The sequence below is a fragment of the Chenopodium album genome, chromosome 11 (genome assembly GCF_948465745.1).
Source record: "Chenopodium album chromosome 11, dcCheAlbu1.1, whole genome shotgun sequence".
Classification (NCBI taxonomy): domain Eukaryota; kingdom Viridiplantae; phylum Streptophyta; class Magnoliopsida; order Caryophyllales; family Amaranthaceae; genus Chenopodium; species Chenopodium album.
Window position 1 is genome coordinate 46,850,199 of NC_137844.1, and position 12,853 is coordinate 46,863,051.

General features: G+C 34.9%; 1 protein-coding gene across 2 annotated transcripts; it reads left to right on the plus strand.

The window, feature by feature from the left end:
• Nucleotides 1-1,916: 1,916 nt before the first annotated feature.
• Nucleotides 1,917-8,340, plus strand: LOC145568981 (transcription factor bHLH140-like). Of its 2 annotated transcripts, none has more exons than XM_081628357.1 (6): nucleotides 1,917-2,043; nucleotides 2,212-2,336; nucleotides 3,222-4,195; nucleotides 6,312-6,918; nucleotides 7,008-7,178; nucleotides 7,729-8,340. In XM_081628357.1, exons 1-6 carry the CDS (start codon nucleotides 1,989-1,991, stop codon nucleotides 8,059-8,061), a joined length of 2,265 nt encoding a protein of 754 aa, XP_081484483.1. In that variant the 5' UTR covers nucleotides 1,917-1,988; the 3' UTR covers nucleotides 8,062-8,340. The 2 variants fall into 2 exon arrangements, with proteins under 2 accessions (XP_081484483.1, XP_081484484.1); XM_081628358.1 differs by having other exon boundaries at nucleotides 7,649-7,768.
• The last annotated feature ends 4,513 nt before the right edge of the window (nucleotides 8,341-12,853 follow it).

The window sequence follows — 12,853 nt, forward strand, 5'->3', positions numbered from 1 at the left end:
ATTATTTTGACTTTCCTTTAAATGTCATCTACTTTAAAAATTACCTTTTATAAAATCATATGCCCTAATATTTTTAAATTATATTATAAAGTATTTCCAAAATTATTAAATAAATAAATTGGACCTTTAATAAGACTATTTAAATTAATAAAACCTCATAAATAATTGATTTCAACTTATTTAAATACTTTAAAAAATACTATTTAAATTAAAAATACGTATAAAAATACGGGGTAATTACACCCGTGGCAGGTATTCCCCGTGGCAGGTACAATATCCACATCCATACCCGCCCCACCGGGTACAAGATAAGATTCATCCCCGCCCCATCACCCACTTGGATATCCATACTCATCTCATACCCGCCCCAAAACTGTCCCAAACCCATTGTCATGATGCTATATTATATTGTACCACATTAATGACAATTATATTAAATTAGGTTAAAAAATTGGAACTTTTACTATTCAAGCTTATTTGGCCTTTAGGATATCAAGTTTCATAAATTCTAACCTTCTCTAAAGAAAATATGGTGTGGGTATAAGGCAGATACGGGGTGGGACGGATATGGGGCGGGTTTACTCTTAAATCCATCCCCGCCCCATCACCCATGGTGGGTACACAATTTATACCCATCCCCGCCCCATCACCCGCCAAACCTCCCTTCATCCCTGCGCCAAATGACGGGGATGGGGCGGGTCTCCCATTTAACCTGACCCATTGCCATCCCTAGATGTGCATTTGTCATATTATGGTTTTTATCGCATTTTTTTTAATCAACCTTTAGTGCACGAATATACGATGCATTTGAAAGTTTTCATAAACTACAAGATACAGGAACAATTTTCAATAGAGAAAAAAAAACGGCTATTTCACCAAATGCCATTGAGTACTTACAAAATTCACCAAATGCCATCAAAGTTTTCAAAATTCACCAAATGCCACTGACAAACAATACAATGAAACCTCGTGCCACTAATAGCATATGGACGTTAGTTTTCCGTTAATGCAATTCTTATTTCACCAAATGCCATTACTTTGGAAAATTATTTCACCAAATGCCATTACTTTTTAAAATTAATACACAATAATTATTTATTTTAATGAATAAAAATAATACTTTTTTTCGATTTTCATGACGAATATTATTCGAGTAAGGTTTTGGGGGTCATATTGACCCTTTATGGATACAAATTAAACTCGAAATTGGCAAAAAAAAAAAAAACGTAAATACCCTGTTTTGCATTTTTTTCCAAAAAAAAAAATTACGATATCGACATACAAAACGGAGCATATATGTTATTTTTTAGTCAATTCCGAGCTTAATTTGTTTCCATAAAGAATTAAATGACCCCTAAAATCTTACCCGGTCATTTTTGATGGTTAAAAAATAACGACACGCTAATCGAAATATTTTTCAACACACAAAATGGAGCATTTACGTTATTTTTTGTCAATTTTAAGCTTGATTTGTATCCATAAAGGGTCAAAATGACCCCCAAAACTTTACCCGATCAATTTTGATGGTTAAAAAATAACGACACGCTAATCGAAATATTTTTCAACACACAAAACGGAGCATTTATGTTTTTTTTTTTTCAATTTCGAGCTTAATTTGTACCCATAAAGGATCAAAATGACCCCTAAAACTATACCCGAGCAATTTTTGCCACGAAAACGAAGAAAAAAAAATTTATTTTTATTAATTAAAATAAACCAATCATATGACACGTGTCAAGATTTAATCTTAGTGACTAACGGAGTTAACGACCGTTAGTCATTAATAATATTTGGTGAATTTTTTAAAATCCCGATGACATTTGGTGAATTTTGAAAATCTTGATAGCATTTGGTGAACTTTTTAAGTACTCAGTTATATTTAGTGAAATAGCCAAAAAAAAAAATTAAATTGCCAAAGAAAACTGAAGAACCTTTATCGATGTCTCTATTAATTAAGTTAAAGTTGTTCTAAGTTACAACTTACAACAATGGAGAAAGAAATGGAAGTTGATGATTTCAACCCTGAGCCGAGTTCGAGTAAAGGTAATCCCCAATTTTTGTCTTCCTTTGTTCTAATTATTTTGACGAGAATTTGTTTATATAATTAGCTCATACAATTACCCTACCAATGAATAATTTTGTTGATTTTTGCACTGACATTCAATTCTTCAATTTTGTGGATGAAACTGAAATGGGGTTTTAATGGGTCAGCAAATGAAGCTGAAAATGGAAAGATTTTGGTAGTAATAATGGTGGGTGCACCAGGCAGCGGCAAGTCCACCTTCTGTGACCTTGTCATGGGCGCCTCCTCTCGTTGCTGGGCTCGAATCTGCCAGGTTTATTTTTTCTCTAATTGAAACTAGAAATTGCATGAATTCTTTGCTTATTCTTATGTTATGTTGGTTCAATGTTTTTTAGAGGAAGGGTTTTTGGTGATTTAGATATATTTTTAATCGCAACGTTTGAAATTTTACATTATGGGCACATACGCCTGTGACAGCTTGATGTTTTAAGATGTGTATTGACAGACGTGAAACTATTATCGTCGATGATATTGAAATGTTAGTTATTGCCTTGTGTTTGATAGCATGATTTGTTAGTTCTACAATATGGATCAATTAGTGATTTGTGGTGGAGTTTTGAGCCTTCCCGCACAATTGCATGACAATATGCTACTAAGTAGTATGCTACTAATCTGCTATGAGTTTGCTTAACAACCTTCTACCCGTGTGTTTGCTGCTGAGTTTCGTCCATATATTTAAAGTGTAGGTTGTAATGATGGATACTGGCACCTTATGTTCCAAGAGCATCAGTAATTCAACATAGTAAATATATCATGTATTCATACTGACTTTTTATTATTGAATTAAAATTTTGAATGAGTTGATAGTTGATACTTCGTAGTTTATACCAACTCGCAATGACCTTCACTGATGTATATCCTGTAATTTGACTAAAATCTCTGATAACTATCTTAGGATATGCTCTTTCCCCTTTAAAACCACGAACCTATCAGACCTAATTTGAAACTTATTTGAACTATCTAAGGTTTGGATTGAACTTACTAGCTTGTATCAGAATTTATGTGAACTTAGTAGCCCATCAGAACGTAACTTGCCAAGAAGTTGTCATACATTTTTTTTTAGGTTGGAAGAACATTGCTTTGGCTGTGACTGACTTCTGAATAAGAAGTTCTTGTGTTTGGTTGATCTCATTTGCAGGACAATATTAATAAGGGTAAAGCTGGAACCAAAGCTCAGTGTATAAGCACTGCAGCTGTTGCTCTGAAAGACAAAAAAAGTGTATTCATTGACAGATGCAACCTGGATAAAGAACAGCGTGCTGAATTTGTGAAGCTTGGCAGTCCTGAAGTAGATGTGCATGCTGTGGTGCTTGATTTGCCTGCTAAGCTCTGTATCTCACGGTCTGTCAAACGCTCAGGGCATGAAGGGAATTTGCAGGGTGGAAGAGCTGCTGCAGTTGTGAATAGAATGCTTCAGAAGAAGGAATTGCCACAGCTGAGTGAAGGATTTTCTCGGATCACCATCTGCCACAGTGAGAGTGATGTAGATGATGCTATTACAACCTATAGCAGACTTAGTGCACAGGATACTCTTCCCTCAGGCTGCTTTGGTCAGAAGAGCCCAGATGCTAAGGTCCAGGTTGGTATAATGAAGTTTTTGAAAAAAGCTGACCCTCCTAGTTTGGGTTCTGGTTCAAGTATGACCCAGAGCTCTTTCTCTAGTAAATCAGTGAAAGAATCACAAATCTGTAGTGAAGGGTCCAAACCTGATGCCTTTGAAAGGGCCAGTAATGAGGAGCACAAACATCATTTGGCACTGGAGTCTGTTTCTGATGCTGCGGCTTTGACGAATGCCAAGGAGGATTCTTTTTCCTTGGACATATCTGCCACCCTGGCTTTCCCTTCAATTTCAACCGCGGACTTTCAGTTTGACCACGATAAGGCATCCGATATTATTCTTGATAAAGTAGAGGAATATATGAGTAAGTTGAAGAATGCTAGACTTGTTTTGGTGGATTTGACTCAAAAATCAAAGATTTTGTCTTTGGTCAAGTCTAAAGCTGTACAAAGAAACATCAATCCTGAAAATTTCTCCACATTTGTGGGAGATATTACTTGTCTGTATTCTAAAGGAGGCTTACGCTGCAATGTCATTGCCAATGCTGCTAATTGGTAAGCATCTTTATCTTAGTTGTTCACCATTTGTGAGCTTTATGTTGACTAAACTGTCAATATTGTTGAAGATGCCATCTCTGGAAACATAATTCCTGATAAGTTCTAAGAATAAGTTCTGGATTTGGGGTAATAATGATCAAGCACACTATTTTCATGCAAGTGCTCTGCAATCTGGAGGGTTCAAGGGTATGGAATCTAAAGGCTGTTTGAATTATGCTATGTGTGTAGTGAAATATATGGTGCTCCTATTTATACCTGTACAATACTGCTTACTTTGGATTTGTATCTCTAAAATGTAAAGCTTGAGCAAGCTTTGTCTTTGTGTATGCTTGCATCTTGCTGCTGCTACATATAGTCAAGCGTTGCTTCTCTAGCATAATATTATCAATGATATTAGGATAGGCATACTTCTCTCAATCTAGCAGCATTTCCCAGACTTGCTTGTATTAGTAAGTATTAGTGTATGAACCTATGACCCTCAATTTCTAGCTATATGGAGAAAGATTGATAAAGTACAAAGAGTTGAAAGCCATAGATGTAGGTAAAGCACTATTATCTTTACTAGCGTGTTATTTACATCATTACATCTAGCCTCCCCCGCCCCTGTGTCATGACCATCCTTTACTAGGTTTTAAGTTTTGGCTTAACTTTTTTCTTAATTCTATTTGTAGCATACTAGCATAATTCAGCATCTTAGGCTTGAAATTTTGTAGCTTGTCAATGTATTGGTTACTTAGGATGACAATTTCGACAGCTTTTAGGTTATGACTTATGATAATCTTTTGGAGGTTAGGAGTTCAAGTCGTGGGAATTCACTCTGTACAAAGGTTGGAGTCAAGCTGGATACATATGATGCCCTCATGTTGACCTGGGTTGCCTGGAACCTTGTATGCTGGCTGTCCAATAAGGAATGAAGTTCCATTTATTTGGATTTTAAAGATTGATCTTTTATTTCAACATGATTTTTTCTAGATATTTTGAGTCTTGCTCCATGTGACTACAGCATTTTTGTAAGATATCCCATCCTTTGTGGTCTGAAAACATTCTCTCTTTGTCCCCTATTCATTTTCCTAGAATAGGATTTTCCAAGGTAGTTTGTAGCTAGCTTGATGCAATTACAGCTTTCCTACGTGGATATCTGTTGTTGCTATGGCTGAAAAGACTCTCTACTCAATAATCTGTACCCAATTGCTTGTCTGATTACTTGTTCTTATATTTTTGAAATCCATGGATGTGATGTTCATGATAGACACAAAGGTGATTAATATTAATTTGGAAAATAATTGATGGCTTGACTATTTTGGTTGACATTCATATTGCTATCTTAGACTTGCTTCTGAAGATGACTGAGGTTATGTTTTGGTTTTTAATGCTCATGCCATCATGTGAGATGGAGTACCTATGTAGTACAGTAACATATATGAGACCAGTCTGACTTGTTATGTTGTTTGAGGGGTGACTTTCTATGTTATTGAGAAGTGACTCATTGAGGGATAACTTTATAATATGTAAGAGCTACTTTCTTTATTGTGCAAAGGCGCCTTTTTATATAGTCAGAGGGTGACTTGCTGTGCATCACCCACAAATGGGTTGATTCGGACTTATCTAGTTGTTCACTTGGTATCTATATGTGTTATTCATATTCAAGGGAAGAGTTCCGTACTGTTTTTAAATTGATTTTCTTGGCTAGATGCTGTGATAGTAATTATTAAATGAGTATACATTGGTGAATTTGGTCACTTTGTATTTTCTTATCATTTCCTTGCATGTTTTTTTTTTTTTTTTTTTTTTTTTTTTTTTTTTTTTTTTTTTTTTTTCTCTTTATTATTATTATTATTATTATTATAGATATATTGACATTCTTAATCAGTTATCGTATTGTTGAGCTCATACCCTATTTATGTTAAACTTTCATGTGAGTTATCTCACATCAGAGAAGAAGAGTGACTGTGAGAGTAACCATCTTATAAGTTTTGTTAGTTGTCCATCTCTTCTCTAGTCCTCTTCATCCAGGGTCTAAGCCAATTCCATGCCCTTTCTAAACAAGTTACTTGTCATTCGTTTACATTGCAAATGTCACTGACTACATAATCACTGAACATTTATGTTACAGGCGACTCAAGCCCGGAGGTGGGGGTGTGAACGCTGCCATATTTAGTGCTGCAGGCCCAAGTCTAGAGGTTGCAACCAAAAAAAGAGCCAATTCTCTTGCTCCAGGAAAGGCTGTAGTCATTCCTGTTCCTGCTGATTCACCTTTGTTTATTAGGGAAGGAGTGACACATGTCATTCATGTTGTTGGACCAAATATGAATCCCCATAGACCAAATTGTCTGAAAAATGACTATGATGAGGGCTGTAAAATCCTTCGTGAGGCTTACTCATCACTCTTTGAAGGTTTTGCATCCATTCTTAAGAGATCTGAACTGCAGGACCACAGAGGTCAGAGAAATGAGAATTCTTCTGAGCAAAAGATGAAGAGAGAGATTGTACACTATGAAGAAAGAAGCAAGAAAAACAAGGGACTGGAGCATGAAGTTGGATCTGGTATCAATGTTTTGGGGAAGGAGAAGGAGAAACAGAACAAGTCAAAGAGTGCATCTAAAGCTTGGTCATCTTGGGCTCAAGCATTGTACAATGTAGCAATGAATCCTGAGAAGCATAAGAGCACTGTTATAGATACAACAACTGATGTTGTTGTACTAAATGATGCTTACCCAAAGGTAAGAATCTCTCTTCATAATTTCTTCTTGGCCCCTGTTTTTCGTACACATCGTCTTCAATTTGTTAATGGACATCAAATTATTAACAGGCAAAAAGACACATTCTTGTGCTTGCTCGTTTGGATGGTCTGGATGGCCTTGGAGATGTGTGCCAAGAACACCTTCAGTTATTGAGAACAATGCAGCAAATGGGCATGAAATGGACTGAGAGGTTCTTACAGGAGGATGAATCGCTAGTTTTCCGCCTTGGATTTCACTCAGTATGTTGCCTCCTCTGCTCATTAATGTTCTATATTCCTGTTCCATGATGTTTGTGATAATGAAAACAAAGTGCTGCTATACTTAGAGTTGTCCTTGAAATTATTCATGATGTGGTATCCTGTACCTATCTATATGAAAATTTGCCTCTAATGAGCTAATTGAAGTGTGAAAGTAATTAAGAACTAAATCTAGCCCTATATTACTAAGCAGCGGAGAAAATGGGCCTCTTGGTCAAACCTGTCACAAAGGTCATTCTTGCTTTATTGTTTAATTTTTTGTGTTGTAAAAGGTGGGGTACATTTTATTTCAATGGTTACTACCCTATCCCAAGATCCAATTGTGCCTAGCTAATAGCTATCATGTTAATACAAGCATTATTGCTTTCCGAAAAGAGAGGGGGGGGGGGGGGGGGGGAACATTTTTTTGCAATTCTTGTTTTGGAGTAGTTGCTTTACATACTGTTCTACAGGTACTCTCATGAGAAAAAGAGACATCACATTGGTAAAAAGAAGATCCTGATAAGTTCTATCATTCTGTTGTGCACACCAGGTTCCATCAATGAGGCAATTGCATCTTCATGTCATCAGTCAGGACTTCAACTCGCAGCATTTGAAGAACAAGAAGCATTGGAACTCTTTTAACACTGAATTCTTCCGAGATGTAGTTGATGTGATTGAGGACGTTGAGAAATTTGGGAAACCCTCAATACAAGATGAGGGTCTTCTATCAAAAGAGCTGCGGTGCCATCGCTGTAAGAGCGCTCACCCTAATATACCTCGTCTAAAATCACACATAAGCAATTGTCAAGCTCCCTTCCCTGCCACCCTACTTCAAAACGGCCGCCTTGTACAAGGACCAACTAAAGTAGATGCAGACTCATAGATAATGCAGTTTTGGTACATTAATTTTGGTTTTGTTGTGTAAATTAGTTAGTTATTCAAAGTAATACGCTTTCAGACTTAAGTGAATTGAAAATAGCTGCACACATGAAGTGTGATTTTGTTGCATATATGGGCTAGTCACGGATTTCTCACTCTCATTTTGTACATCTTTTTCTTTAAGGGAAATCTTACATGAAAACTTGGAAGTTTAAACATTTTCTTTCAAGAAAAATCTTACTTCTGTTTGGTGAATTGAATTTGGCTATAAATTTATAAATCTTGCACAGGTTTTACTTCCCTTTAAACTTTTCTTCTATCTATATACGAAGTAATTGACAAGTTCTTGGAGGTAGCATGTGACCAAGGGTAGTGCATGTAGAGTAGAAAGGCTGCAGTAGAAGCAGTGGTCAGGGCCAATTCTTTGATTTTCGATACTAGTGATGGTGGCTTTGGATGATACACATGGTGCTCTGAGCAGGCTGTAGTGGCAGCTGTGTTCGTAGTGGATGAGGAGGCCTGCAATTTTGGGGCTATCTACGAGTCCTTGATTTGCTGTAATTCAAGAAAGTTTGAAGTTTTGGTTAATGCTACCCATTATTACTTAAAAAGGATGTTATGGATATCATAAATCTTACCATTTCTGGAAATTATTCGAGCTGGTAGCGCCACATTAAATGAAAGGCCACATCTGGAGGAGGGAGAGAAGGAAATGGCATGAGAGGCAATCTGAGCAATCTTTCTACAGTTCCTGAACAACACCCCTGCACGGTCAGATACAACACATTTGAATTAAATCACAAAATAACCTAATATTCTCAACCTTAAAAAAAGAAAAAAAAAAAAACATGGAGTAATAATCAAACACGGTGTAACAACATACAATGATGTTTATCAGTAGAAAACTTCTTTGATGTCAACAACACGAGAAATACACAAACCCAAATATTAATAAAAATGAAGCTTTAACTAGGAAAAAAAATTGAATATTGAATATCAAAGGCAAAGAAATTTTATTTTTATTAATGTTAAAATATTATATACAGACATACAGTATATATATACTAATTTATTTTTTTTTTTAAAATTTCATATGATATCTATAAAAGATTGAATTTAACAAATACTTAATCAATTGAATTAATTAAATGAAAGATTGTAATTTTGATGAAGGCCAAGAGTTACAGTATAATTTATTTAATCAATTATTTATCTATATATTTTTTTTATTTTAATTTTAGACGAACATGGTATAATGACTTGAGAACGATTTGCCAATGTGGTGTTGAAAAATAAAGAAATTACTAGAATAGTGTTCACCTAAAAATATTTCTCAATTTAGTGTCCATGTAGGTTCGGAAATTCCGAACCTAGGTTATGGTTAAAAAATCATTGAAGAGAACTTTTTTCTAATAAAATCCTAATAAATATGTATACCATCAAATTATTTTTTTTTAATTTTTTCTTTACACGAAAAGGGTTTTTTTCTATTAGTTACTCAAATCTTAATCAAGGAGAACATCAGATATTACAGTAGGTAGGATTTTTTCAAACCAAACTTTTATTTATGCATATAAGATATATCTTTATAAAGTCAAACATCAAATTTTTTATCTTAAATAATACTTATGATATCTTAATTTTATAATGCGGTACAAATAACCTAAAGGATAGATAAATGACATGTATAAACACAAAAGACCACACTACCCTTACAATAATCTACACTCCTACCCCTACCGTCCCATCTTCTTCCTCTTCCCAAACTACAGTAGAAATGATGAATACAACAAACCAACTAGCAGCTTCTTCTCCATCATTATTTGGAACTACAACTTTTGGTCTTCAATATGATTCTTCTTCCTTTCGCTAAATCCGTTGCAGTTGCCTATTTAATTTTTTTGATTCTTGATTATTGAAAAAAAAAATTTAAAAAAAAAAAAAAATCAAACATATTGGTTTATTATCTGTAGTTGCCTAGTTGGTAGTAGGCTTGGACTATCAGTACCCAAATCCGGCAACCCAAGAAGGCTATTGGGTAAAGGCCTCCCTAGATAAAGGCATCGGAGTATTACGGTGATAGGCAGTAAAGAGCCCCGGAATTTAACGCCGGTAGGTGGTCTAGGGCCCCGGAAATTAACTTCGGTAGGTAGTGAAGGGTCCCGGAATTTTATTCCGGTAGGAAGCGAGGAGGCCCGGAAATCATAGTCGGTCATAAGATGAAGGCCCTAGAAATTTTTATGAACGGGGTTGAATTTGGGTATAGAATTTTTTTAGTGATAATATGACTTTGGTATTGAAAATTTGAGAAATAGCCGTATTTAAGCGTTGTATTTTTCAATCTAGGTTCATGTAAAGTATCTGATAATTGTCTGTTGAAGATGAATGGTTGAACTATTGAAGCTTGAAGACCAAGAGATATGTCTAAAAGTTAAATTTTAAGGGTAATTATTTATTTATTTATTTATTTATTTATTTATTTATTTATTTATTTATTTATCTTTATTTTTATTTTTTTTGAAACCAAAGGTAATTAAATATTATAGGGTATAGGTTTAAAACAAGGGTAATCTTAGAAAAATAAATTTTGACTAAAATTAAGTTGTCCTACATTTAGGTTAAATTATACTTGCATTTAGTACCTCAAAATGGATATAAGCACTATGGAGTATGAATATGATGTAGTAATATAAATGTTTAAAAATTTTCTAGCATTTTTTTTTTCTTTGACAGCAAGTAACCAAGAATATTATTAAGCTAAGCTAGAAATATCTATCAAAATAGCAGAGCTAGTAACCAAGAATTTTATTAAGCTAAACTAGAAATATCTAGCAAAATAGCAGAGCTAATACAAGAAGGATAGTCTTCCACCCAAACTCTCAAATCCTTATAGTTTCAACTATTTTGAGCCACATTCCCACATCTACTGACTTGCGAGTAATTAATAAAGGAGCACAAAACAACTAGTTTAAGGACGTCCCTAACAATGATATGACCAAAGCTAGACATTTCGTGCTTCCCCTGCTTTAAATAAGTGAATTGATTGTTGCAGTCCGCTTATAGCATATTTGTTATGGATATAAATTGTCAAAAAAATATGTAACATGAAACATCAATTTGGAACAATGGTGAATTAAAAACCCTTAGAGAATAGTATTGAGACTCCAATGATTTTTTTATTTAGACTATATATGAAGCGATAAAAATTAAGTTTAGAGTTTTCCAATCCTAAGTGAATACTACTTTGAAAAATATTTGAAAGTGAACACTATTTTAGTAATTTCTTTATTTTTTAGGGTTAGATTAGCAAATCGTTCATGACTACAAATCTACAAATTTGATGTTAAACTTTACAAGTTAATGACTTAAGTATTTTTCTCCTTATTAAATTAAAATGAAAAAGAATACAAATTTTAAAAGCTACGGTCTACGGAGTAGCAAAAATCAAGATGTCATTAATATTATTTGGGCTTTCTCTCTTCTTAATATCTATTACCATTGTTTATTTCATGAAAGATACTAATGTATTAAACTAGGAAAATTTGATTTTAATAATTCAATCTTTCGTCGGTCATACGACCTGATTGAACTGAGATGAACTGAACTGAACTGAACTTATTGGAGCTCAACTGAACTGTACTGAATATTTTATGAGAGAAGGAAATTAAGATAAGAATTGGACTGAACTGAACTTATTGGAGCTAAACTGAACTGAAAATAAGCTGAAGAGAAAAGTCCCTTATTTTATTATTAATCCCATCTTTCGATTATTGCTGATTAATCTCACCTTTAGGGGTCATATTAATCATGAATTATCGAAAGGTGGGATTAATAAAATAAGACTGGCAAAAGGTTGGATTATTAGAATCAAATTATGTTTACTAGTTTTTTTGTAAGATTTTTTTTTATCAAAATGATTTTTTTTAAATATTTAATCATGTTTTTTTTAATTGTTAATAGGGCTAGCTAAACTGACTAAAAAAGAATTATTATTTATTACTAGCCGATTATTAACAATGCATTATATAAATTTAAATTTCATAATGTTAATATTATTGTTAGTACAGAATAGTGATAGATTAGGGAAATTCTCAACGGTGACCTCCAACTTCTGCTACGCTCCAAGGGCGACCTCCCTATTTTTTTATTATACAAAATGACCTCAGTTAAAAATTTCATCTTACTCATAACCTTATTCCATTAAATATTAACTATGGTTAGATTTATATTTTAAAAAAAATAAAAAAAAATTAACCCAACCACCAAAAAAACACAACCACTCCCACCTAGCTGCCAGCCACCATCTCCCTTTCCGGCGACACAACCCTAGGCACCTCCAACCGCCGACGACGCTACCCAGGCTCACCCGACCGCCGATGACGCTGTGCCAGCTCCACCTCGACTACCTCCAAGTCGGATTCCCAAACCCCAGCCCACGACCCACCCTCTCTCTCCTCCTTCTCACCGTCACCACCACTAGACCGTCGAACTCAAAATCACCAATCAGCCGCGCACCACCACACAAAACACTGCACCTCCCTCATAAGCCCACACACTTACCGCCAGCAGCCTGCAACAACCATTATCACCACCAGCCCAGCCACGCTACATCTACCTTTCGCAACCACATTCATCGTCCAACCCACCAATCAGCCACCTTGCCCCTAGTGCAGCCCGCAACAACCACCTTACACACCATCTTACAATTTGTGGCTAATTGTTCAAATTTGAACAATGTAGAATGGAATTGGAAGAACCCTAGAAATTGGGAAAAATTTAAGAATTGACAATTGCTT